We start from the raw sequence: 26,770 nt of genomic DNA on the forward strand, positions 1-26,770 counted from the left end.
TTTATAGTTTATGTATGTTTATAGTTTATGTATGTATACTTTATGTTTATGTCGAGAGGTAAGAAAAAAAAAATGACATACTGTCCCTTTGGATGAACATAGGTTTCATTTAAAAAAACGAGATAGGGAAGTGGATGTGGCTCAACCAATTGAGCTTCCGCTTACCACGTGGGAGGTCCCAGGTTTGGTTTCCGGTGCCTCTCCAATAAGTTTAGCTTGTGTGTCTGGCAGGTGCAGCGAGCTGACACAACAAGATGATGCAACAGAAAAGATACAAAGAGGAAAGAAAATGAGAGACGCAATAAACCAGGGAGCTCAGGTGGCTCAGGGATTGAGCCCCTCTCTTCCATATGGGAAGTTCCAGGTTCAGTTCCTGGTATCTCCTAAAGAGAATACTAGCAAACACTAAGAGCACAGAGCAGATGGACGCAGAGAACGGACAGCAACCACAAACAAGGGTGGGTGGGGGGGAGGGATAAATACATAAAATAAATATTTTTTTAAAGATAACTATAAATTTGGATATTAATTTAAGCATATATTGAACAAATGTGAAATTCTGAGTCTGAGTTGTGGATGAGGTGATACAAAATTATAGTTCCCTGATTTCAAGAAGCTAAAAGTTGAGGTAGTGGGCAGTTTGATGAAAACAAGAAAGCATGAATAAAGATTTAAAATGATAATATTGATTTCCTTAAATGTGGAACTTGGGAAACAAAGGACTGACTTGTTCAGGCAGGTCATGTTTCAATGTTTGGATTTTCTTACAATGAACAGTGTAATGAAAATTGTGAAGACCCTTCCCTTTACAGAACTGTGTGCCTGACAAACCTGACAAACATGTTACCTGATTTATAGAAAATGGTAAGTTTAAATGGACAAGAAAAAAGACAGTTCTTAAGAAAGGACTAGGGAAGCAGACTTGGCCCAATGGATAGGCTGTCTGCCTACCACATGGGAGGTCTGCGGTTCAAACCCCAGGCCTCCTTGACCTGTGTGCAGCTGGCCCACGCACAGTGCTGATGCGCACAAGGAGTGCCCTGCCACGCAGGGGTGTCCCCTGCGTAGGGGAGCCCCACGCACAAGGAGTGCGCCCCGTAAGGAGAGCCGCCCAGCACGAAAGAAAGTTCAGCCTGCCCAAGAATGGCGCTGCACACACAGAGAACTGACACAACAAGATGACACAATGAAAAGAAACACAGATTCCTGGTGCTGCTGATAAGGATAGAAGCGGTCACAGAAGAACACACAGAGAACAGACAACTGGAGGGGGAGGGTTAAATAAATAAATCTTTTTTAAAAAAGTAAAAATAAAAATAAAGGGACTAATGATGGGTTTGGATGCATGGGTGTGAGGGATGAGGATGGGAGCAAAAAGTTGATATTCTTCTAGGTGAAGGTTTCCAATTTCTCCATGAAGTAAAAGTTACGGTGCTAAGATGGGGTGGGGTAGATGGTTAGAAGTTGAAGGAGAGGGAACATTTAAAGTGGGTATTTTTTTTTAAAGACTTATTTTTTATTTATTTCTCCTCTTTCCCCCTATCCCCCCCACCCCATTGTCTGCTCTGTGTCCTTTTGATGTGTATTTTGTGTCTGCTTATTTTCTTGTCAGCAGCACCCAGAATCTGTCTCTTTCTGTTGTGTCATCTGGCTGCGTCAGCTCTCCCTGTGTGCAGTACCACTCCTGGGCAGGCTGTGCTTTTTTTCATGTGGGCAGCTCTCCTTATGGGGTGCACTCCTTGCACGTGGGGTTCCCCTTCGCCGGGGACACCCCTGCATGACAGGATACTCCTTGCACACATCAGCATTGCACATGGGCCAGCTCACCACATGGGTCAGGGGCCCTGGGTTTGAACCCTGGACCTCCAGTGTGGTAGGTGGATGCACTATCAGTTGAGCCAATCCGATTCCCTAAAGTGGGTATTGATTCCCTCTCTCCCCGAAGCCTCCCGGTCCTCCTCTGGTCCCTCCCTCCCTCCACCTCCCCCCACCCCCCCCCCCCCCCCCCCCCCCCCCGCCTGTCCCACTTCCTCCCTTCTCAGCCCCTCTTGTCTCCTGTCCCTCCGGTCCCTCCTGTCTCCTCTGCACCTCCCTTTCCTTCCCCGGCCCCGCCTCCTGCCCCAGCCCCACTCCTGTTCCTGTCCCTGTGCCTCAGCCACCCGTGGCGGAGTGTGCAGTCATGCACCTGCTAGAGGCCATAGGCAAAGAATGGCGCCGGGCATGCTGTGCTTGGTGCTGCCGAGAACTTCACAGCTGACTCTTTTGTCTTCATGGTGTCGCAGTATGATAAGTGGGAAGACTATAGATAAACTAACTGTGACCAGAATAAATTACCAGGATGTCCGAGGGACTACACCCCCATGTGTGGAAGTGACATGGCCACTTAACCCAAAGAGTGTACCCTGTGTATGAAAATCTGGGAAGAAGGTCAAGATATTAAAAATTACCCAAAATCAACCATGCTAATGGAACAGTTCACGGAAAAGATGGACAAACCACCTTAAAATGAGCATATTAGATGAATCCCAGCTTTCCCATTTTCCCTTTGCCTATGTTTCTTTTCATGAGATTTATTAACCATTTTCTGGCAGAAGGTGTGGAAGAGAGCCATGTATAACTGTCAAAATAAAAACTTTACCAAATGCAATGGATGTGTCATGATGATGGGAGAGAGTGTTGCTGTGGAGGGAGTGGTGGGGTTGAATAGGACCTCATATTTTTTTAATGTAATATTTTTTAAAAATGAATAAAAAAATTAAAAAAGAAAGTTAAAAAAAAACTTACTTCTTGGCTTTTGCCTCTTGCCTTAAGCTAATTTCCCAGACAGAAAAAAAAAAGTGGGTATTGTAGACAGTGGGAGAGAATGCTGACTAAAGATTGCAAGGTAGTGTTGTTGAATGCCCCAAAGCATAATACTATCTCAGTGTATGATTTTCTTCCTCCAACCAGGTACAGGCTCAGAGGAGAACAATTAGGATTTCCATGGTGGGTTTTGTTTGGGCTAGTACATGTGACTGAAAGACAATGAGCCGAAAAAGATAAATGAGGCAAAGGGGATATTGATCTGGAGCTAAGTTTGTACAATGGTGAGTCTTGCGAGCACAATTTCAAGGCACAGCAGAAACTTTCAGCAAATGATCTTTTCATTGCTTGCACAGCATAAAGAACCCAGAAGGCCAAATAACCTATTTGTTACTTACACAACACAGAGTCCAAAGGAGCAGGGAAGAAGTCCTATCATGGCCAGTCTCCCAGGATGGCCAAAGCTGCTCAGGTTGGGGTTGGTAGTTGTCAGCTCCAATGCCCCCCTTCGCATTGAAGAAGAGAGAGAAATCGATTCTGTCACCTTGGGATGAGAATTCCTGCCTTGAATAGCATCTGGGACTGCTTGTTCTTGGTTTTCAAGTTTAAGGTCTGGTCTGGTTTCTCAATAGACAGTATTTCCCCTGGCTGCAAAATGGCACAATAGAAAAGGAGGTGGGTTAGACAGTTCCCCAAATAGTGGGGCTCCTGAGGGCTCTGGAAACACCCAGGTACTATGGTTGAGGCAGATAGTTCAGGAGTTTGGTGCCTTGCCAGTGGGCCCTGGTTTGGAGTTTGTGCTCCACAGTGTGACAGAATTGGACTCAGTTGTGGTTTTGATGCAGGCTATGGGGGTGGGGGGGTGGGGTGCTGTTCGTCTCTTTGTAGATAACCTGAGCTGTATGTGTCCTGAGCTGTGCCTGTGGGACAGGGAAAACTGCAGCCCTGCCCTTGGTAACCATGACAACTCCAGTCCTGGGAAAAAGCTCTATAAACTTTAAATATTCAGGGAAAATGCAAACCAAATGTGCTAAAAGCTTACCTAGAATGTATGAAGCCCATGCTAAAAACTTACCTAGAATGTATGAAGTCCATGTTAAAAGCTTTCCTAGGATGTGGGAGATATATGTTAATTCAAACTTATTGAGCACTGAAACAAAAAGATCATTTAACTCTTCGTCTGGATAAAAAGAACTAAAAAATCTTGTTCAGGGCTCGGGTTTTTAAGAGAAAGCTCCCAAGTCTGGCCAGCCATAAATAAATTCCTTTTTCCTTCCCAAAATTATTATGAGTCCTGGCCTTGTCATACACAAATAATTGAACCTCTCTCGACATCTACAGCAGTTTCCCTACACATGGCTCTTTGGTCCCTTCTATTTGAACCTATAATTGATATTGGAGTTGGTAGGTGTATGTCCAAGAGACGAATCTTCGGGCAGTCCATGTGCCAGCTGGGTCCTGAGCCTCAACAGAGTTGCAACACCTACTCTCCAGTTCATTGGACTCACCCAGGACAACTAACAAGGAGGTGATGATGGACAACCACCATACCAAGGAACTGAGAGAGTCTACAGCTGCAAGCAAGAGAGTCCCATTCATTGGAACTGAAGCCCTCTCTCAATTAGAGGTGGAGTGAGCATCACCATCTCAGAATCCTGAGGATGGGTAATGAACTATGGACTAGAGTGAACTTATGGGTATTCTACTATAGACTTATTATGATTCTAGCAGTGGAAGGAATTATAACATTGATGTGGAGGCAGTGACCACTGGAAGTTGAGGTCAGAGAGAGGGAAAATGGGTGTACTGTGAGGGCAATTTTGAGACTTGCGCATTGTCCTGAATGACACTGCAATGACAGAAACAGGCCATTATATATCTTGCCATAACCCACAGAATTGTGTGGGAGAGAATGTAATCTACAAAGTAAACTATAATCCATGTTTACTGGCAATGCTCCAAATGTATTCATCAACTGCAATGAACGTACCACAGTAATGAAGGATGTTGTTAATGTGGGTAAATGTGGGCAGTCTGGGAGCCGGGCATATGGGAATCCCTCATATTTTTTATGTAACATTTATGTAATCTAAATATCTTTTAAAAAAGATATACAGTGAAGTGGATTTGGCTCAACTGATAGAGCATCCGTCTACCATATGGGAGGTCCAGGGTTCAAACCCAGGGCATCCTGACCCGTGTGATGAGCTGGCGCATGCACAGTGCTGATGTGTGCAAGGAGTGCCATGCCACGCAGGGGTGTCCCCCACATAGGGGTGCCCCACGTGCAAGGAGTGTGCCCCACAAGAAGAGCCGCCCCACATGAAAAAAGTGCAGCCTGCTCAGGAGTGGTGCTGCACACACAAGAGAGCTAAAACAGCAAGATGACGCAACAAAAAGAGACACAGATTCCCAGTGCCGCTGACAAAAATGCAAGAGGACAAAGATGAACATACAAATAATGGACACAGAGAGCAGACAATTGGGGGGGGGGGGGAAGGGGAGAGAAGTAAATGAAAAAAAAATCGAAAAAAAGATATACAATATTAAAAAAAGAAAAGAAAAGGAGGTGGGGGTAGCAGAAGGCATAATGGTGGCTTAGTCTGTGTTTATGAATTCCCCAGAGAAGGAGGAGGGGTAGGTGAGGTCTGGGTCATGGCCACTTAACAGATTTCTGTGACTTCCCTAATAATTGGTAGAAGTGTGGTTGAAGTGTTAGATGTGGCCACTAACAGGGGAGGGTAAAAAGCAGAGAAGGATGATGGACAGGACAATGGAGAGATGTCATTGGATCTTGATGAGTTGTAAGAATGCAAAGATTAAACCATGCAACAATACCTTCGCTCCTTTGAAATAATTAAAATGGTTCAAAGAACCTTTCCTAAATCACTAAAAATTGCCTTCTATTAGGAAAAAGTTTCTTCATTCTCTTTAATTATTACCTTCTCAAAATCAGTTAGGCCTCCTACAGCAATTAATATTCTCCCTAACAAATTTGAAGAAAAATTATTGTTCCAATCTCTCAATACCTTTAAAAGAATGATTAATCCTACCACCCCAAGAAAAATCATAATTCGGTTTTATAGTATTACAGTAACAATTTTCAAATATCCTACTAATTTTCTCACAAATGATATCATGTTTGGGAGTGGACGTGGCCCAAGCAGTTGGGTTTCTGCCTCCCACATGGGAGATTCTGGGTTCGGTTCCAGGTGCCTCCTAAAAAAGAAGAGTGGACACAACGAGCAGAAAATGAGTGCAAACAGGAAGCACAGACATGAGAAGACAGACTAGGGAGCTATTGGGAGATAATATCTTTGGCTATTACTATAAATTACTTCTCCCATAATCCTTGGTTACCAACACCCTTCTTTCTTCAAGGACCACCAAATGCAGAGTGGTCCTGTTAATCTTCCAGAAGGCTTTGGAGGTAGTGTGGGCTATGTTATCTCCTTTCCTTCAAAGTGCTGCTTCATTAATTACTGCCCACAGGAGCCACAGATAAAAACATCTATAATTTCTCAAGTGTCTACTATGTGCCTAGAATTGTGCTGGGTGCTTAACAAAATTGTCTCACTTATCTTCACAATAGCACCACACAGGAAATATCGTTATCTTGGTTTTACAGATGAGAAAACCCAGGCTCAGAAAAGTTTAAAAAGGGAAGTGGACTTGGCCCAATGGATAGGGCATCCGCCTACCACATGGGAGGTCCGCGGTTCAAACCCCGGGCCTCCTTGACCCATGTGAAATTGGCCCATGTGCAGTGCTGATGTGCACAAGGAGTGCCCTGCCACGCAGGGGTGTCCCCCGTGTAGGGGAGTCCCACGCACCGGGAGTGCGCCCTGAAAGGAGAGCCGCCCAGTGTGAAAAAATGCAGCCTGCTCAAGAATGGCACAGCACACGCAGAGAGCTGACACAACAAGATGACACCACAAAAAGAAACACAGATTCCTGGTGCCACTGATAAGGATAGAAGCGGTCACAGAAGTACACACAGCGAATGGACACAGAGAACAGACAACTGTGGGCGGGGGAAGGGGAGAGAAATAAATAAAAAATAAATGTTAAAAAAAGTTTTAAAAAAGCTAAAACTACACATTAAAAATGATAGAAAAAAATGATAGAGCCTGTATTTCAATGTCTTACTCATATTTCAAACATAAATATATCTTACTCTAAAGTGTGCTCTTCATTTGCCAAGGTCCTTTTAAATGCTATAGAAAAGAGTTAGTGACAGTTTCCACCCTTACATGATAGAAGACAACAGGCCTAATGACTTACTATCGATTTTCTTTTCCTAATTAAATTAGCTGGAGGAACATGGTCATACTTCTTAATCTATATACTGGCATTTTTTCTAATGAGAAAAACCTCAGATCCATTTCCAGACTTTTGGAGAAGACTTTGTCCCAGGAATGACCATCCATTAGTTCAGCATATTGCACTATTCCCCTGGAACAGTTCATATTATGGATAAAAGACAGAGAAATTATTAGGGTCCTGGTGCTGCTAGATAGGACATGCAAGGACATGTGCCACACGATGTTTCCACCTAATTACTACCATTCTGTGGTGATATAGGTGCTTTATCTACCTGTTCTTCCATTTACAAGATTACCCTGTGGTGTGGAATCTCTGATAATAAAGTAAGGGGTGAAATGTAATTAAGTGTAGGAAGTAATTACAATGCATAGGGGTGGATATCCCAATATTATAAATACACACACACACATACACACACTGATAGATTTTTAAGATCATTATTCAGAGATTTATGCTCTTTTGTGGTTTCTCTGATATTGAGTAAGATCTGAATTCTCACTGAAAGTTTTTCCATACTGATTACATTCATAAAATTTCTCTACAATATAAATATTCTGATCCCTGACAAGGTCAGTGCTTCATCTGAAGAAACTTTCCAATTTCATTACATTCATAGGGCTCTTCTCCTATGAATTCTAAGATGTCAAATATGGTCTGAGCTCTGATTAAAGGTCTTTGAACATTCATTGCATTCATAGGGTTTCTTTCCATTATGGATTATTTCAGGCTGAATGAGCTCCTCTTAAGGGCTTTCCCGCTTTCACTGCATTCTGAAGGCCTTTTGCCAGTGTGGATTCTCTGATGTTCTGTGTAAAGACTGAGTTCTAACTGAAGGCCTTTTCACATTGGTAAGGTTTTTCTCCAGTGTGAATTTTTTTTAACTTTTATTATTTATTTATTTGATTTTTCTCTCCCCTTCCCACCCCCGAGTTGTCTGTTCTCTGTGTCTATTTGCTGTGTGTTCTTTGTTCGCTTCTGTTGTTGTCAGCGGCACGGGAATCTGTGTTTCTTTTTGTTGCGTCATCTTGCTGTGTCAGCTCTCCATGTGTGCAGCGCCATTCCTGGGCAGGCTGCACTTTCTTTCGCACTGGGTGGCTCTCTTTACAGGGCACGCTCCTTGCACGTGGGGCTCCCCTATGCGGGGGACACCCCTGTGTGGCACGGCACTCCCTGTGCACATCAGCACTGCGCGTGGGACAGCTCCACGTGGGTCAAGGAGGCCCAGGGTTTGAATCGCGGACCTCCCATGTGGTAGGCAGATGCCCTAACCCCTGGGCCAAGTCTGCTTCTGGGTGTGAATTATTTGATGTCTAATAAGGTCAGAGCTGCCTTGGAAGGTTTTTCCACAGTTGTTACATTCATAAAGTTTCATTATGAACTCTTTGCTATACGTTAAATTGTAATCTAAACTGAAGGCTTCCTTATATTCTAGTTTCTCTCCAGTAGGAAGTCTTTGGTGTTTAAAAAAAAACATGCTCCCACTGAACAGTTTTCCACATTCAGTGCATTCATTGGGTTTTTCTCCACTATGGATTCTTTGATGCTGAATAAGGAGGGAACTGTCTGAAGGTTTTCTATAATTCCTGCATTCATAGGTTTTCTCCCCAGTATTATTTTTCTGGTGAGTAAGAAGGTGTGAGCTCTTACTGAATGCTTTCTCCCAGTCATTGCATTCTTAGGGTTTCTCTTCAGTGTGAACTGTGATGTATAATAAGATCTGAGCTTTGATTGAAGGCCTTCCTTGATTCATTACATACATATGGCTTCCCTCCAGTGTGAATTCTCTGGTGCAGATAAGGTTTGAGCTTCCCCTGAAAGCTTTTCTACATTTGATTAGATTCATGGGGATTATCCCCATGATGAATCCACTGATGTCAAATGAGATTGGAACTGATTGAAGTCTTTACCACAGTTACTATAACATAAGGTTTCTTTCCCATGTGAATTCACTGATATATAACCAAGTTTGAGCTTCTACTGAAAACCTTTCCACAGTCATTACACTTATAGGTTCTATTTATTGTATGGCTTTTCTGATGTGGAGTAAGTCCTGACTTCTGTTTGAAGCTCTGGCCATAAGCCTTGTACCTACCTGTTAGTTCTTTACTCTGCAGAACCTCTCTGGTGACAAGTGGGCTCCGATCATAAATTCTCACTTTCTTATTACATTTGTGTTTTTCCTCTCTTATAGGTTGCTTTTGTGTGTGTGTGTGTGTGTGTGTGTGTGTGTTTTAAGGGTAATACTCAAGGCTGAACCCTTTATCCTCAAAAGGGGATTGTTGCAGTCCAGCCTTTGATGAGTTTACTGCTGCCTCTCCTTGCTGTTCTCATATTCACTGTCTCCTAAGAATTTAGATCTCTGGGCTATCTGTTTTGGCTGTCCTGATTCTATTTCCTTAAAATTTTTCTTCTTTAACTTGCATTCTTTCATCTCAGTTTTCTTTGCATTATCTGAAACATAAATTAAAAGTGTAAATGTTTACTTCATCATGCTGGGAAAAAAACATTTCTTAGTAAAGCAGATGATCAAATAAGTTTCTATATTTTGGTTGAACTTATGAATTCTCAGAAATGATCTTATAATTTAGGAAAGAGAAATGCTTCTATTCTAAACGTTGGTCTTTGTGGTTTATTTGTTTTTTTTTAAAGATTTATTTATTTATTTCTCTCCCCTTCCCCTCCCACCCCGGTTGTCTGTTCTCTGTGTCTATTTGTTGCGTCTTCTTTTTCTGCTTCTGTTGTTGTCAGCGGCACGGGAATCTGTCTGTTCTAGTTGCGTCATCTTGCTGCGTCAGTTCTCCATGTGGGTAGCACCACTCCTGGGCAGGCTACACTTTCTTTCGCGCTGGGCAGCTCCCCTTACGGGGTACACTCCTTGCGCGTGGGGCTCCCTTACACGGGGGACACCCCTGTGTGGCAGGGCACTCCTTGCGTGCATCAGCACTGCACATGGGCCAACTTCACACGGGTCAAGGAGGCCTGGGGTTTGAACCGCGGACCTCCCATGTGGTAGACGGACGCCCTAACCACTGGGCCAAGTCCGCCGCCTCTGTGGTCTTTAATAGCAGTTCCCAAATTTGGCTGATCATCAGAAACACATGGGAGAGCTACTAAATCAGAATTGGAATCTATTGTGCTCTCTGTAGACTTTCTTTTTCCATTATTACCTCAGCATCTGGATCTTGAAATGTCCTTTATTCGAAACACGAGTCCTGGCTGAACTAGAATTTTTTCATTTCAGTTCCAAAACCTTAAAAAAGAGAATCTTTTTTCCTAGTTTAGGTTAAGTGTCAACCTCTACTCTAATCAATGGTGACATAGGAAGAAGTGGGGCTGTTGGGTACGGGTGGGTCACACAGGATAAATAGGGTTGCTGGTGGCCCACTCTGTGAGAAGGAGACCCTTACTTACAGTTTTATATTTTTGGTCATTTAATGGATATAATCAATATGGGGGGGTAGATTTTATCTCAAGTATCAACGCTGAAGTACTGAAAGTAGTTTCCTTGAAGCATCATGTTGAAGATTCTGAGGCTGTATCTGGGCTCAAAAAGAACAGAGTACAGTGATGAATTACTCAAGTCTGCTATGGGTATGTGGTAGAGGATAGCAGGTAGTGGAGGTAAAGGAGGGATGGCATGGGCTTGCTATGTAATTGCTCTCCCTCCATTGTAGCAAAATAAAGATGCCAATAGAACTTGGAAAATACAATACCCTTTAATAATAAGCTAGTTAAGTATCAATACATTAGAGGTCGGGAAACGGACTTGGCCCAGTGGTTAGGGCGTCCGTCTACCACATGGGAGGTCCGCGGTTCAAACCCCGGGCCTCCTTGACCCATGTGGAGCTGGCCCATGCGCAGTGTTGATGCACGCAAGGAGTGCCCTGCCACGCAGGGGTGTCCCCTGCGTAGGGGAGCCCCACGCGCAAGGAGTGCACCCCGTAAGGAGAGCCGCCCAGCGCGAAAGAAAATACAGCCTGCCCAGGAATGACGCTGCCCACACTTCCTGTGCCACTGACGACAACAGAAGCGGACAAAGAAATAAGACGCAGCAAATAGACACAGAGAACAGACAACCGGGGGAGGAGGGGGAATTAAATAAATAAATCTTTAAAAACAAAAATACATTAGAGGTGAAATTATCCATATGTGGAAGTAACTCAAAGAGATAAGGAGATCCTGAAACATCTAAGTCCAATCAAGGTTACCAGGACCTGGCTTCAGAGAGGTATGACTGAAGTATAATTAGAACCAAGAAAAGGAAATTCAATTTTACTAAACGCCATCTGAAGAAAGACTAGGTTACAGTCTAGAAAAGATGAGTCAGAGAATGTGCCTGTTGACTCCAGCACTGATAGAGGAGGAAGATGCTTACCCAAGCTGAAAAGAGTATTCTATCCTCTTGACAGATACCCCACCCCACCCTTTCCAAGAGCAGGTGGATTCACCGAGTGATCATAACTGAATGATACTTGCATTATCACTCAGGTAACTCCTGATGAGAATATAATTTCTCCATAGATGTTTCTACAGAGGATGTGTTGACCAACCTTCTCAATTTCTGCTTCTTTTTGCAGTTGTATTTTACCCTTATATTTACATAATTCTCTTGTGATTTTGATAGCATTGAGTCCATTCTCCTGGACCTATATGATTCTCTATAGATACACAGACAAAATCAAATTTCTGGGCCTAGAAAGTAGAGAACCAGACACTAAATCCTGGCACTCTCACAGGACAAAATCCACATCTCATCATTAAGTGAAATTCTATTTCCTTTTGGAAACCAGATTATTTCTAAATTAATAATTCTGAAACTGACATGGTTTTCTAATATTTTTTTTCTGACAATGCCCTGCCCTCAATCTCCTAGTCTTATGTTATTCTTGCAGCATTACCCTCCTCTGAGGTCCAATTAAATTATAGAAAAAAATGTTACCCTTTCACTTCTTCTCATTTCCCCCTGACCCTATTCTGGGGCTTTCTGGATTTCACCAGATTATCCTAAGAGTCAGTGGAGTGGAGTGGTTAAGAATGTGGATACAGACACTACCTGGATCTGCCTCTGCCATTTACTTGCTGTGTGACCTTAGGCAAGTTACTTTACCTTTCAGTGCTTCAGTTTCCTCATCTGTGAAATGTGGACATTAATGGTATTTATTAAGAGAGATATTGGGGGAAGCCGATATGGCTGAACCAGTTGGGCATCTGCATACCACATGGGAGATCCTGGGTTCTGTCCGTGTTCCTCCTAAAGAAGACAAGGAGACACCCACAACCTCTGAAATGATTAGCTAGACATGGCACCTCCCAAAAGGAGCAGATACCTAAGTGAGCAGGGGCCAGAGGCCAGAAGACAGCCCACGGGGAACAAGGGTGGCCAGGCCATCGGGCATTCCCCTCGCATATGGAAGGTTCCAGATTCAGTTCCCAGTGCCTCCTCAGAAGGCCAGCAAACAAGGAGCAGACAAAGAGAACTTTGGGGGTGGGGGATATAAATTTTAAAAAATAAAGTGAAAAAAAAAAAGGAGAGAGATTCAGAGGATAAATGACTTTTATATGTAAAGTGCTTAGAATAACATCGGACACAGAGTTAGCATCAATAAATGATGAGTATTTTAAATGTTACTTAGTCAATAATCTTGAAACCACAACTTTCCTGCTCCAGTTCAAACTGGACAATGCTTTTAATTATATATCATTTTCATGTTAATTCCTGTTTTAAAACCTTTAATTCTCCCTATTTGTTACTGTATAAAATATTCCTATGACTCTGAAAACTTTCTGTAACCTGGATTTAACCTAATCATTTAACCACATTTTTCTTTATTCCAAAAGACTGGGTAGCCAGTGTTTTCGTTCACTGTTTTATCCCAGTGCCTAGAAGAGTATTTGGAATATTGTATTCAGGCAGTGATTTAGTGAATGAATGAATGAATGCAAAACTGCTCTTCTACATACCCCCTGTTTTCCTTCCTAGCCAAGTCCAACTCAGCCTTCCAAGTTCAATTCATGGTCTATCTACTTTGGAAAGTCTTTCTAAGAAGCAGTTATAGTGAAGTGGTTAAGAGCATACTCTGGAACCAGACTACCATCGTTCATATTCTGGCTCCGCCACTTTCTAACAGTGAGATCCTGGACAGGTTTATTACCTTCTCTGTGTTTTGCATACTTCATGGGGGTCTGCTGCTTTGTAGGGTTTCCATTATAGTCGGTAATGATTAAATGAATTAATATAAAAGAGTGAATAAAAAACAAAAAAACAAAACAAAACAATTAATATAAAGCACTTAGAATGCTGCCTGCCAAAGAGTAAGTGCTAAGTGTTAGGGAAAACACAAAATTAAGTTATGCACTGTGAAAGTTTTTCCCAAGCTCAAGATCATTTGACTCTTTATTTCAATCATTCATTCTTTAAAATATCTTTTTATCTATTTTGTTCCTTTCAACCCCCCACATTATACATCAGGAACGTGTCCTATTCTCTTTGGACTAATTTTAAGTTTTAAGGTCTGTTTCTTTCCTATCTTCCTCTATTTACCTGTTTCACTACCATGGAAGTACTTTTTCTAAGGTTAACACATATTGGTCAGTTTCTGATTTAAAGTGAAAATATTCTGGATTTGGGAGTATTTTATAATTTAGGCCTCCCCAACGATAGTAGGAATATATCCTTGTATTGATTGTTAGACTTCTGATCAAAGAGGATAGGGGTGATAATAAGGGGAAAATGTAAATTGCAAAGCATGGAGGAGAGAAAGGGTGGGAGGAAAAGGAGAGGACAGAGTTTGTCCTAGAGGATTGACTAATAAAGTTAACTACATCGAGGCTCTTGCTACAGTTAATTGTTAGCCCTTAACTCTTATCCACCACTGCTAAACCTGAGTGCGCCAGGCCTGGAGAACTCAAGATTCCACCTGAGGCATACTGTATGAACCAAGCCTGATTTCAGACAGCACCTGTCCTACATGCAAAGGGGGGGGGGGGAATTTGGAGGATAGGTTCTAGATGGGTCTTAGCTATTAGATAAAATTTCTGGGAAAAGCCAGCAAGGCATCAGGATGTCTCATTTTATTTGCAAGAGGCTTGTAACGTGTGTGTGAATGGAAATTTGACTAGTGAGCCTTTACTTTTTGAGTTACTTTCATCAAAGTTTGTGATCCCTGCCACCTAGACATAGCAACCAACCCTGAAGAATTTCATTTTGTGAAGGTTAATGGGTTTCCACAGATAACCATCGAGTCACTGAAGATGCCCCTCTCCTGCATTCCTTCTGGGGACAGCGCCGGACTGCATCTTTGGGTATTGAAATAACAGTTCTCCAGGCACTGAGTTTGCAAAAGCCATCCTGCTGGTCCCAGGCTAGGAGCCTCCTAGAAGCCTCTGGTGCTTGGTGGGGCTGCGCCTGAGTCCAGGGGTGAGTTGTGCACAGTAAGGGTCCTATGCTGCAGGGCTAAGATGATGGGGGTGCAAACAGGAATCCAAGTGGTGTGGGCCAGGCCTGATGAGGGATTGAAGGGGTTTGGCCATGTGGGTAGAACCTGAAAACAGGCGCCTGGGCGCCCAGCTCTGCATGCACCACCGCTGCAGGATCTCATCTCCAGGTGTTACGTCTCCCCCTCACTGAGCATAGCCTCCGAGGCCATAGCGCCCAGCCCCAGCTAACCACTGGGATGCGCGCTGGGATGGCTTCCCGCCCCAGCGCTCTCAGCCCACAGCTGCCATTCGCCTGGAAACCCCGGGTATACCTAGGGTAACCCACCGAATTGCCAAGTTAAATACTCTTTTAGACAAGCCCGGAGAGGAGACCACACTTCTGTCCAGGTGAACCAATGTGTATTCTGGGAGGTTGGGCTTTTTCTATTGGTTAATTACTGACCCTACAAAGGTGTAAAAACCCAGTCCCTGTTCAGCAAGATTTCATAATTCAGTACAGAGAATGGGACACATAAACTATAATTACTCAACTTCGATGGCTGTGGCCTGCAGAAGCAGAAAGCTTTTATCCCTGTCAGGAAAGGTGCCTCAGAATGACTGATGCCTGAATGGGAAGGAACTGGGAAATATCATACTACAGTTAAAAAGAACTTTGGAATTAGGCAGGTCAGGATTTGAATTCCACCTTACTAGCTGTGAACCATTGGGCAAATTATTTTAACTTCCTAGAACTTAATTTCCTGTTTATAAAATGGGGATAACAGTAGTACCTGCCAATTAGGGCTGAAGGAAAGAACCCAAGAAAAAATACATGTCAAGTGCTTAGCACAGCACCCAGCACATAAAGTGCTAAAAATAATAGCAGCTAGGTAAGGAGGAAGGGGGCATTCTTGGTATAGGGAACAGCTTGTGGAAAGGCCATAAGGCAAAAGGGCTGTGCCTAGGTCTTTTGGGGAACTGCCAACAGTTCAGGGGTAATTGCTGGATTTAGAAAAGAAAAACTTTTCAGAATGCCCTCCCCAACTAGGCTAAACTCCTCATTGTAGTATCATATGCCTCTCCTTTGTGGTACTTACCATGGTTGTAATTTTACATTTATTTTTTATTCTGATTAATCTCTCCTCTACTATTCTGAAAACTATCAGAATAGAGACATTTTTCAATTTTTTGCTCATCCTTCTTGGTAGCCCCCATCTCAAAAAATATTTACTGAATGAATGGATAAATGTGGTCAGATCACACTTCATGCTGAGGTTAGTGGGAAGTCACTACAGAAATTGAGAGAGGGTGTGGCACTAGCTGATTTGTTCTAAACAGAGAATTCAGGATGCAGAGTAGGGAAAAGTTTGGAAGAAGGAAGGTGGGTTAGGAGGTTATGGTAACAACATGAGCACAAGATGATGGTGGTGCCTTCACTAAATAAGGCAATCAAAAATTGAGAAAATTGGACTAAACTGGCTGGTTAGTAGGTAATACTCCATTCCTGAACTGTTATAACAAAGTCTCTCTGCTAAGGTTGGTAGGAACAGTCTTTTTTATTACAAAATATTTCTATGGAGGAACTTCCTCTAACCCACATTCCTACCACCTCTGTTCCTCAAAGCGTGCATCAGATTCTGGTTTTCGCTTCGCTTTAGTCCTCCTGGCATAAATTTCTTTGGCTATTTAAGTTCTTGCAAAGGCAAACTTTTATCCTTTAGGCTCTTTTTTCAAAGTTCCAATGTCAGCGTCTCCCTAATAGGTATATCTTATTTATTCTGTGGAATTCAGGCTTACAAATTGTACACTGCCATATTCACTTCTGCTACCTGTAAGAGCTTTGAATGGCCCTTCGTTTCATGATTTGCTTAAAGATTAAATCTTTTGTTTTCCCTCAGCCTCCACTGGACAGTAAGTTCCTCAAAGAACACTGTCTTTCTCTAGGACCATTTAATTGTGCTCCTTGGCACATATCAGACACTCAATAACTTTTTGTTGTGTAACTTTTATTTAAACATTCAGGGTTGGAAAATTTCCAAACTGTAACAATTCAATGATTTCCCTGCTTTCAAAGTGTGATACATTCAATATTACACTTGTATGTCTTCCGTCTGGTAAAACCTCTCTAATGTTACCTAAAAACGGTTTTTCAACAATAAAATACTCTATAATACAATAAGGTGTTCTATCTGGATTTTCGTACTTTTACTACATTCATTCATTAGGTTGTTTGTTTTTTAAATTATAGAAACTGGTGTTCATTTTTCGACACCCTCATTTCTACTTTGTGCAGAACAGCTCAGGACCACTAGGTGGTGGTTCCCACCCACTCGGTGGCCTGAGCAGTGGGAGCTGCAGACCAGTCTTCAGCTGCAGGCTGAGCACGCCAGTCTTCTGTAGGGAACTGCTGAATAGGCACGGAGGGCACCTGGACGCCTTCAGACCAGTCTGCAACCTTGGACTGAGCAGCAGTGAATTCAGGAGCAGGGGTGGTCCATTCACCCTGAAACTCCACCTTGGTCACAGCCTTCTCAGCAGTGGCCTGCTCTTTCTTTTCAATCTCTTCAGGATTCCTGTAGAAGTAGAGGTCAGGCATGACCTCCAGGGGTTCTTATGGGAGATGGTGGCACACATGCACAGAATTCCTGGGCCAGCATCCACCACATAAGACCCACTGAGTGAGCTCCCCTGTTGTTGCATGGGATGGCAATGTCCACATAGCACAGAGAAGAGTCTGTGTTACACAGGGCAATGGTGGGCAAGATGATAGAGGATGCCTCTTTGAGAGGCTGGTGGTCAGCCCTGGGTTCGGTCAACACCAGAAGAAGTGGCTTCCAGAAGGCTGCCTGGATCTGGTTGGTGAAAGTACAGGAGTGAAGCACCCAGCAATAGGGGTAGCACCAGTGGCGGCAGCAAACTTCAGCACAGCCCACCAGCCAGTATTCCTGGAGGATATGACCAACATCAGCAGGGTTTTCAATGGTAACAATGGCATGAGCCACCAACAGAAGCTTCTCCCAGGTCCTCTTCAGGTTTATGACATAGATGCCATCACTTTTCATTTTGAAGATGTACTCCTCCATTTGAAAGCCGATGCTGGTGCCACCTAAGTGGGTTCCTGCTGCAAGGAATTAGGACATCCTCCTCCTTCATCTGCAGGACATCAAGGATTCCGGACATTGTTTTAGGTTTCCCTTTAAGTTAAGATGGGAACCCAAGACAACACCATATGGCCTCCTCTGTTGGATGTTTAAGAAAAGCTATGTGCCCACTGAAGGTGTTCCCACAGTTGCTTTCGAATCATTTCTCTCCAGTGTGAATTCTCTGATGAGTAATTAGGTGTGACTCCCAACTTGAAGGTCTTCCCACATTCAGGGCATTCAGAGGGTTTCTCCTAGTATGAACGCAATTGTGCTTAATGAGATCTGAGTTAACCCTAAAAGATTTCCCACATTTCTTGCAAACATAAGGTTTTTCTCCAGTGTGAATTCACTGATGGCTCATAAGGTCAGAGTTTTGATTGAAAGTTTACATTCATTTGGTCTCTCTCCTGTATAAATTACCTGATGTTTGGTGAAGTCTGAGATGTCTTGGAAAGTTATGCTATACCGCTTACACGGATAAATTTTCTCTTCTCTGTCAATTCTCTGCTCTTCCCTAAATTTCTCATTCTTGGTCAAGTTTTCACCATTTTCTTCAAGTTTCTCTCCAGCATCCTTATTTTTTTTTTTTTAAGATTTACCCCCAACCCCCACCCCAGTTGGCTCCCTTGTCTGTGTGCTCCTTGTTTGAGCTTGCTGTCTGCTCTGTGTGTCTGCTCACTGTGTGCTCGCTCTGTCTGCTCATCTTTAGGAAGCACCGGGAACCGAACCCAGGGCCTCCCAAGTGGGAGGTGGGAGCCATCTCCTTGAGCTGCATCCTTTCCCACGTTTCTGATGCCTATTAAAAGCCGTACGCCAAGCGAAAGTTTTTCCACATTCCTTACATTCATAGGGCTTCTCACCACTATGGATTCTCTGATGGTGTATAAGGAGTGTATGCTGCCTGAAGGCTTTCCCACATTCATTGCACTGATAGGGTTTCTCTCCAGTATGAATTGTTTGATGTGTAACAAGGTGTGATCTCTGAGTAAAGGCTTTCCCACATTCACTACATTCATAGGGTTTCTCTCCAGTATGAATTATCCAATGTTGAATTAGATGTGTAGTATCTGGGAAAGTTTTCCCACATTCTTTACATTTGTAAGGTTTTTCTTCCCTATGAATTTTCTGTTGTTCAGTAAGGTCCAAGTCTGTAGTGCAGGGTTTTTCACATTCATCTTTTTCTCTAATATGTAATCTCTGATGTTTATAAAAAGCTGACCGTCTACTAAAGGACTTCCCACATACATAACATTCATAGGGTTTCTCTCCAGTATGGAGTGTCTGGTGTTCCATAAGGCATGCACGCTGTCTGAAGGTTTTTCCACATTCATTACACTTGAAGGGTCTCTCATCAGTATGAACCTTCAGATGAGGAATGAGGTTTGACTTGGCATGGAAAGCTTTTCCACAGACACTACATTTATAGGGTTTCTCTCCAGAATGAATTCTCTGGTGTATTTTAAGGCGGAAGTTATAACGAAAGACTTTCCCACATTCGCTACATTCATGGTCTTTCTTTCCTATGGGAGTTTTCTTATGAGTGACAACCATCTGCCTGAAACTTTCCTCCTGGTCAGGGGACCTCCACAGTCTCTCCTCTTTGGAATTTCCCTCCTGCTGCTCAAAGGTGCCCTCAACTTCAGAGGCAGCTTCAAATGTAGAGGTGGCAGAAGCACGTTTTTCTGACAACACCAGTGATTTCACTTTAGGAAAGGGTGGTTCTGGCAATGATCCTTTCTCCTTGGACTTTGGGTCATCACCTGCAACAATTAATGGGAAATGTAAATACACCTGTTCTGCATGTATGGAGAAATGACACCTGGATTAAGATTACATTTTTGGCATGAAAATGAAAACTTGAAATATACTAAATATGCATATGACAAAGTCTGGAAGGATATTTACTCAGATATTAACAATGGTTATTACTCAATGAATGTCTGTACAGGGGAATATTCCTCTCTCCTTTCATTTTTTCTTCTTCCTTTTCTTGCACTTACATTTGTTTTTTTTTTCTATTTTCATAAATGGACAACTACAAAAGTTATTTTAATAAAATAAGTTTAAAAGTAGGTATTATTTTTGGTTAGAATTTGCTTTTAAAAAATAAGGGATATTTTACATTTTTGAGGACTTGGCAAATGGTCAACCAATTTTGTGAGGAAAGGAAAAAATAAGAAAGAATGGGAAGCAGTTGTGGCTCAGGCATCTAGGCTCCCACCTACCAGTGGGAGGTTGCTGATGCAATGGGCAGGCGCAAGGAGCTGAGGCAACAAGATGATGCAACAAGAGACATGGAGAGGAAAAACAGAATGAGAGAGACAACACATCAGGGAGCAGAAATGGCTGAAGTGATTAGGCACCTCCCTTCCACATCAGAAGTTCAGGGTTTGGCTCCCAATTCCTCCTAAAGAAACAAAGAAGACAAGTAGACACAGCACGTGCAAACAACCAGGGGGTAGGGAGAAATAAATAAATAAATCTTTAAAAAAACAAAAAGATACCCTGAAGGTAAAAACATACTTTCTGAATAGACTCAAGATTAATCTCAATTTCTAATTTTTTCCATTTTGTTGATTGTAAGAATTCTATTTTTCAAATGCTTTAGTTTGGTGGGGTGTAAAAGCAAGCATCAAAGAGAATCTTCTTCATTAGCAACATAGTGATGTAAGTATGTTGCACAATGTTACAGAGTTCAGCAAGAACAGTCATGGTCCTGAGGCTCTAAGTCTATTGTCTTTAAGTTTAGTCTTTGCCACTAGGGAAGACAGGATGTTCGAGGGGATGTATACAGGCAGGGAAGTAAGCTTTTGTAGTAAACCTGTGCATAAGTCCACATAGGAAAGGGTTGCAAATAGGGCTGTTTAGATGTGGGACAGGTGATAGATAAAGGTCGTGACTAGCAGTGTTGTGTATAGGAATGCTAAAATTATGGCTTATTTAGAGTGGTTTTGGAACAAGATGTTAAAAGGGAAAGGTTCTCTTGGGAAGCAGACTTGGCCCAATGGATAGGGCGTCTGCCTACCACATGTAAGGTCCCTGGTTAAACCCCGGGCCTCCTTGACCCTTGTGGAATTGGCCTACGCGTAGTGCTGATGCGCGCAAGGAGTGTCCTGCCACGCAGGGGTGTCCCCCGTGTAGGGGAGCCCCATATGCAAGCAGTGTGCCCTGTAAGGAGAGCCGCCCAGCATGAAAGAAAGTGCAGCCTGCCCAAGAAAGGCACTGCACACACGGAGAGCTGACACAAGATGATGCAACAAAAAGAAACACAGATTCCCTGGGTCGCTGATAAGGATAGAAGCAGTCACAGAAGAACACAGAGCGAATGGACACAGAGAGCAGACAACTGGGGGGCGGGGGGGGGGGGGAGGGAAGGGGAGAGAAATAAATAAAATAAATCTTTAAAAAAAAAAAGTACTGTACCATTTGTGAAGCTAACTGTAGGACAGAAATGCCTTAATTTGGCGTTAATTATGTAATATATTCTGAAATTGGCTAAAAATTCCTTAAATGAAAAAACATAGCTTTTCTGGATATCAGTTTTTTTCATAGAATACTAATACTACTGAGAAAACAAGACATGTACAAAGTATCAAAAGACATAATTTAGGGAAATGGATGTGGCTCAAGTGATTGAACTCCTGCCTACCACATGGGAGGTCCCTAGTTTGATTCCTGGTGCCTCCTAAAGAAGACAGCGAGGTGATGGAACAAGAAACACAAGAAGACAGACATAATGAGGGACACAAAAAAGCATAGAGTAGAGGTTCCCGGTGCTTCCTAAAGAGAATGAGCAGGACAGTGAGCTGAGGTGACCGGCAGGTGTAAGGTAACAAGACAGGCAAACTGAAGTAACAAGATGATGCAATAAGAGATACAAGAATAAAAAACACAATGACAAACAAAACAAAGCAGGGAAGGGAGGTGGCTCAAGTGATTAGGTGCCTCCCTCGCATATTGGAGGTCCTGGTTCGGTTCCCTGTGCCTCATAAAGAAACAAGGAATGGGTAGTGGATATGCCTCAAGCGACTGGGCTTCTGTCTACCACGAGGGAAGTCCTGGATCTAGTTCCTGAAGCCTCCTAGAGATGAGCTGGCATGGAGGGCAAGCGTGGCAAGCTGACACAATAAGATGAAGCAAAAAAAGAGACACAAGGAGAAAGCCAATGAGAAACACAACAAACCAGGGAGCTGAGGTGGCTCAGGTGACTGAGTGCCTCCCTTCATCAGGGGCGGTCCCAGATTTGGTTCCTGGTACTTCCTAAAGAGAAGACAAGCAGACACAGAGAGCATACAGCAAATGGACACAGACAGCAGACAATGACTGCAAACAATGGGGGGGGGGGCAGAATTAAATAAATCTTGAAAAATAAAACAAAAAAAGAAACAAGGAAGATGAACAGACACAGCAAGTTCAAACAACGAGGTAGGCAGGCAGAAAAAAAAGTAAAATAATCTTAAAAAATATATATATATAGTTTATATAACAGAAAAGAAAACACTGAAAGTAATAGTTAACAAAAGCAAACTTTAGGAAACAATAAATTCGAAAGAACTGTTTGCTTCCTTATGTTGTAGTCTTTCTAAGCACCTGAAATAAATTTAAAAAGCAGCATCTGAAATCCATTTGTTCAACATGTGAGTAAAAAAACAATATATTTTAAACCTCAATTGAAAAAACAGCTAATTACCTAGTACCTAAGATTAAAATTTTTTAACAAGTTTAGTGGTTCATACTCAAATGTCAGTTTGTGTTTAACATTTTAAGTTCATGTCACTGACAAAGGTACAATTACAAGGCTCTTAGCCTCCAGGCAGGAAGCTGTCACACTGATCCTATCTGTGTCGCAACAAATACACTCCCCCCAGGCACTGAACTGAGAGCTACCAAACAGTGCCATTTGCTTCCAGAACAAGGAAGCTCGTGTGAGAAAATTAAATATAAGTAAAAGTGGCTTTTCCTGGCCTTTACAGCTTCCCTTTCCAAGGCCCCAGGAAGCCAGTCTGCAACCAATTACTGGGTACAAAGCCCTGATTCGAGCAACTAGCAGGGACAATCCTAACAATCTAGGATAAGCCAAGAATCAAAAAGCAGTGATAACACATAGTCTCATGCCACTATCCTACCAAAGAGAAAGAAATTGAGCATCTGAGTAAATTACATCCTAATTAGATATCCAGATGTCAGCAAAAAATTACAAGCCATATTAAGAAAAGGGAAGTACACGGCCCAAGGAAAGGAATATATCAAAACCCCAGAAGAGACAGGATTTGAAAGAACTAATTAGGGAAATGAGCACAAATTTCCAAAACCTAATGAGTTGAAACACAATGACTAAAGAGATAAATGACATCAAGATGACACTGAGGGAAGCAGATATAGCTCAAGTGAATGAGCTCCCTTCTACCATATGGGTGGCCCCTTGTTTGATTCCCAAGTCCTCCTGGTGAAGGCAAGCTGGCCCACATCACAGATGTGGTGCAGCGAGAAGACACAATAAAGGAAGACGCAAAAGAGACAGTGAGAAATACAGCAGACTGGGGGAGCTGAGGTGACTTAAGCGACCGAGTGCCTCTCTCCCACTTCGAAGGTCCCAGGATCAGTTCCTGGTGTCTCATAAATAGAAGATTAAAAGAGAAGACACACAGACACAGAAGAACGCACAGCAAATGGACACAAAGAGCAGACAACAAAGCAAGTGCAGGTGGGGACCAGGGCAGGAATAGCTAAAATAAAATAAATCTTAAAAAAAAAAAAAAAAAAAAAAAGACATTGAGCGAGTGCAAAGAATAATTGAAATCCTGAAAAGTAACAGAGCTCATGGGAATGAAAGACACAATAGGTGTGATCAAAAACACATTAGAGGGAAATGGACTTTGGCCCAGTGGTTAGGGCGACCGTCTACTATATGGGAGGTCCGCGGTTCAAACCCCGGGCCTCCTTGACCCGTGTGGAGCTGGCCATGCGCAGTGCTCATGCGCGCAAGGAGTGCCGTGCCACGCAAGGGTGTCCCCCGCGTGAGAGCCCCACGCGCAAGGAGTGCGCCCGTGAGGAAAGCCGCCCAGCGTGAAAAGAAAGAGCAGCCTGCCCAGGAATGGCGCCGCCCACACTTCCCGTGCCTCTGACGACAACAGAAAGCGGACAAAGAAACAAGACGCAGCAAATAGACACCAAGAACAGACAACCAGGGGAGGGGGGGAAATTAAATAAATAAATAAATCTTTTAAAAAAAAACCACATTAGAGGCATACAACATCTGACTCGAAATGACAGATGAAAGGATAAGTGATACTGAAGACAGAACAACAACTGAAGAGAAAAAAAAATGGAAAAAATTGAGCAGGGGTTCAGGGACATGAACATATGTGTCATGGGAGTTCCAGAAGGAGAAGAGAAGGAAAAAGGAGAAGAGTATCTGAGGAAAAAATAGCTGAAAATTTCCCAACTCTCATGAAAGAAATGAACTTACCTGTCCAAGAAGGTGCACCGTACCCCAATCAGAATAAATCCGAACAGACTTACTCTAAGACACATACTCCTCAGAATTTAACATGTCAAAGATAAAGAGAAAATTCTCAGAGCAACAAGGGAGAAGCAAACCATCATATACAAGGTATGTCCAATAAGAATTAGCACAGATTTCTCTCCAGAAACAATGGAGGCGAGAAGACAGTGGTATGATACAATTAGGACACTGAAAGAGAAAAACTGCCAGCCGAGAATTCTTTATCAAGCAAAAGTGTCCTTCAAATATGACAGTGAGTATAAAATATTCACAAACAGAAACTAAGAGAGTTTGCAAAAAAGAATTTACCTTTGCAGGAAACATTAAAGGAAGCCTTAGAACCCAAATTAAAAAGACAGGAGAGAGAGGCCTAGAGGAGAGTATAGAAGAAAGAATTGAGAAAGAATAACCAAAAGAGTAAGACAGACAAAAATATGATACGACACAAGAAAACCAAAGAATAAAATGGTGGAAGTAAATGATGCTTTACAGTAGTATCATTGAATGTGAATGGATTAAACTCCCCAATCAAAGAAATAGGCAGACAGAATGGATAAAAAACATAAGCCATCCAAATGCTAGTTACAAGAAACTCACCTTAGACCCAGGGATAAAAACTGGCTGAAAGTGAAAGGCTGGAAAAAGATACTCCAAGCAAATCATAACCAAAAAAGAGCAGGGGTGGCTATACTAATATTAGATAAAATAGACTAAATCCAAAAAAGTTGTAAGAGATACAAAAGGTCATTATATATTAATAAAAGGGACAATCCACCAGGAAGACAGAACAGTCATAAATATCTATGTACCTATCTAGGGTGCCCCAAAATACATGAGACAAATTCTGGCAAAACTAAAGGGATAAACAGACATCTTTACAATACTTGTTGGAAATTTCAACACCCCATTAACATCATTAGATACAACAACCAAACAGAAGATCAACAAGGAAACAGAGAACTTGAACATTATGATAAACAAGTTAGACCTAACAGACATATACAACATACTTCATCCAAACTCACAGGATTATACATTCTTCTCTAACAATGCTAAAAGAAATTTTAAAAGATGTAAACAAATAGACATTCTGTATTTATGGATTGAAAGAATAAATATCATGCAGATGTCAATCTTATCCAAACTGATTTACAGATTCAATGCAATACCAATCAAAATTCTAATGGCCTGGGAAGAGGCTGTGGCTCAATCCATTGGGCTCCTGTCTACCACATGGGAGGCCCTGGGTTTGCAGCCCAGGGCCTCCTTGTGAAGGCAAGCTGGCCTGCGCCTGCGGAGAGGTGATGGCTGGCACGCCCGTGGACAGGTGACGGCCCGTGCACCTGTGGAGAGCTGGTGCATCAAGATGATCCAACAACAAAAAAGGGAGACACAGAATAACATGCAGCGAATAGACACAGAGAACAGACAGCAAACAAGCCCCAAGGGGTGGGTGGAGTAAATAAATAAATAAATCTTGAAAAAAAAATTCTAATGGCCTACTTTACAAAATTAGAAAAGGTAAATACATTTGGAAGGGAAAGTGCACCTGACAGCAAAAGCACTCTCAAAAAAAAAAAGCAACATGGGAGGAATTTCACTGTCTGACCTTGAAACATACTACAAAGTTACAATGGTCAAAACAGTAGGGTACTGGCATAAAGACAAACACATCAACCAATGGATTAGAACTGAGAGTCCAGAAATAAATCATCTATACGATCTACTGGCTTTTGACAAACCTACCAAGCCCATGTTAATGGGACAGAAAAATCTCTTCAACAAATGGTGCCGGGAAAACTGGATTTCTATAACCAAAACAATGAAAGAGGACCCCTCTCTGACTCCCTTTCCAAGAATCAACTCAAAATGGATCAAAGATTGAAATACAAAAGCCAAGACCATAAAACTACTAGAACAAAATGTAGGGAAACATCTTAAAGACCCTGTGGCAGGTGATGGTTCCTTGGACCTTACATCCAAAGCATATGCAACAAAAGAAAAAAGCAGATGAATGGGACCTCCTCAAAATTAAACACTTTTCCACCTACCAGGACTTTGTCAAAAGGATGAGAAGGCAGGCGATTCAATGGGAGAAAATATTGGGAAATCACATGTTCAATAAGGGTTTAATATCCAGGATATATAAAGAGATGCTAGAACTCAACAATAAAAAGACAAACACAGAAAGATTCCAATGTCTCAGAAATGCCCCATGCCATAACTCTTCTTCCCTCTCCCTCCGCTCAGAACTTTGGGTGATCACTATCTCCGTATCAATATTACAAGTTCTTCTATTACTAGAGAAAAAAAAAAAAGGCAAACAACCTGATTACAAAATGGGCAAAAGACCTAAATAGATACTTGTCCAAAGAAGTAGAGGATGTGGAGAGATAGGAACACTTATTCACTGTTGGCGGAAATGCAGAACGGTAGCTACTATGGAGGACTATCTAGCAGTTCCTAAAGAAGCTTAATATAGACCTGCCACATGACCCTGAAATATCACTACTGAATATATACCCAGAACTGACAGCAGTGACATGAAAAGACATCTACACACCAATGTTCACAGCAG

The 26,770-nt window shown here is 42.4% G+C and overlaps 1 protein-coding gene and 1 pseudogene across 7 annotated transcripts in view; both read right to left on the reverse strand.

Moving 5' to 3' along the window:
- Positions 1-3,366: 3,366 nt before the first annotated feature.
- LOC101432920 (zinc finger protein 232-like) overlaps positions 3,367-26,770 on the reverse strand; it is a 35,104-nt gene continuing 11,700 nt past the window's right edge. For 5 of the 7 annotated variants that reach the window (XM_023586101.2, XM_071210371.1, XM_071210372.1 and 2 more), the window contains exon 4: positions 16,771-19,447. In XM_023586101.2, coding sequence (XP_023441869.1) covers positions 18,393-19,447 — 1,055 coding nt within the window. In that variant the 3' untranslated portion in view covers positions 16,771-18,392. The other 2 variants (XM_058283709.2, XM_071210373.1) reach the window with 2 other exon arrangements.
- On the reverse strand, positions 16,771-17,724 carry LOC101432472 (small ribosomal subunit protein uS2B-like; annotated as a pseudogene).

Source organism: Dasypus novemcinctus, chromosome 21, assembly GCF_030445035.2.
Source record: "Dasypus novemcinctus isolate mDasNov1 chromosome 21, mDasNov1.1.hap2, whole genome shotgun sequence".
Lineage (NCBI taxonomy): Eukaryota > Metazoa > Chordata > Mammalia > Cingulata > Dasypodidae > Dasypus > Dasypus novemcinctus.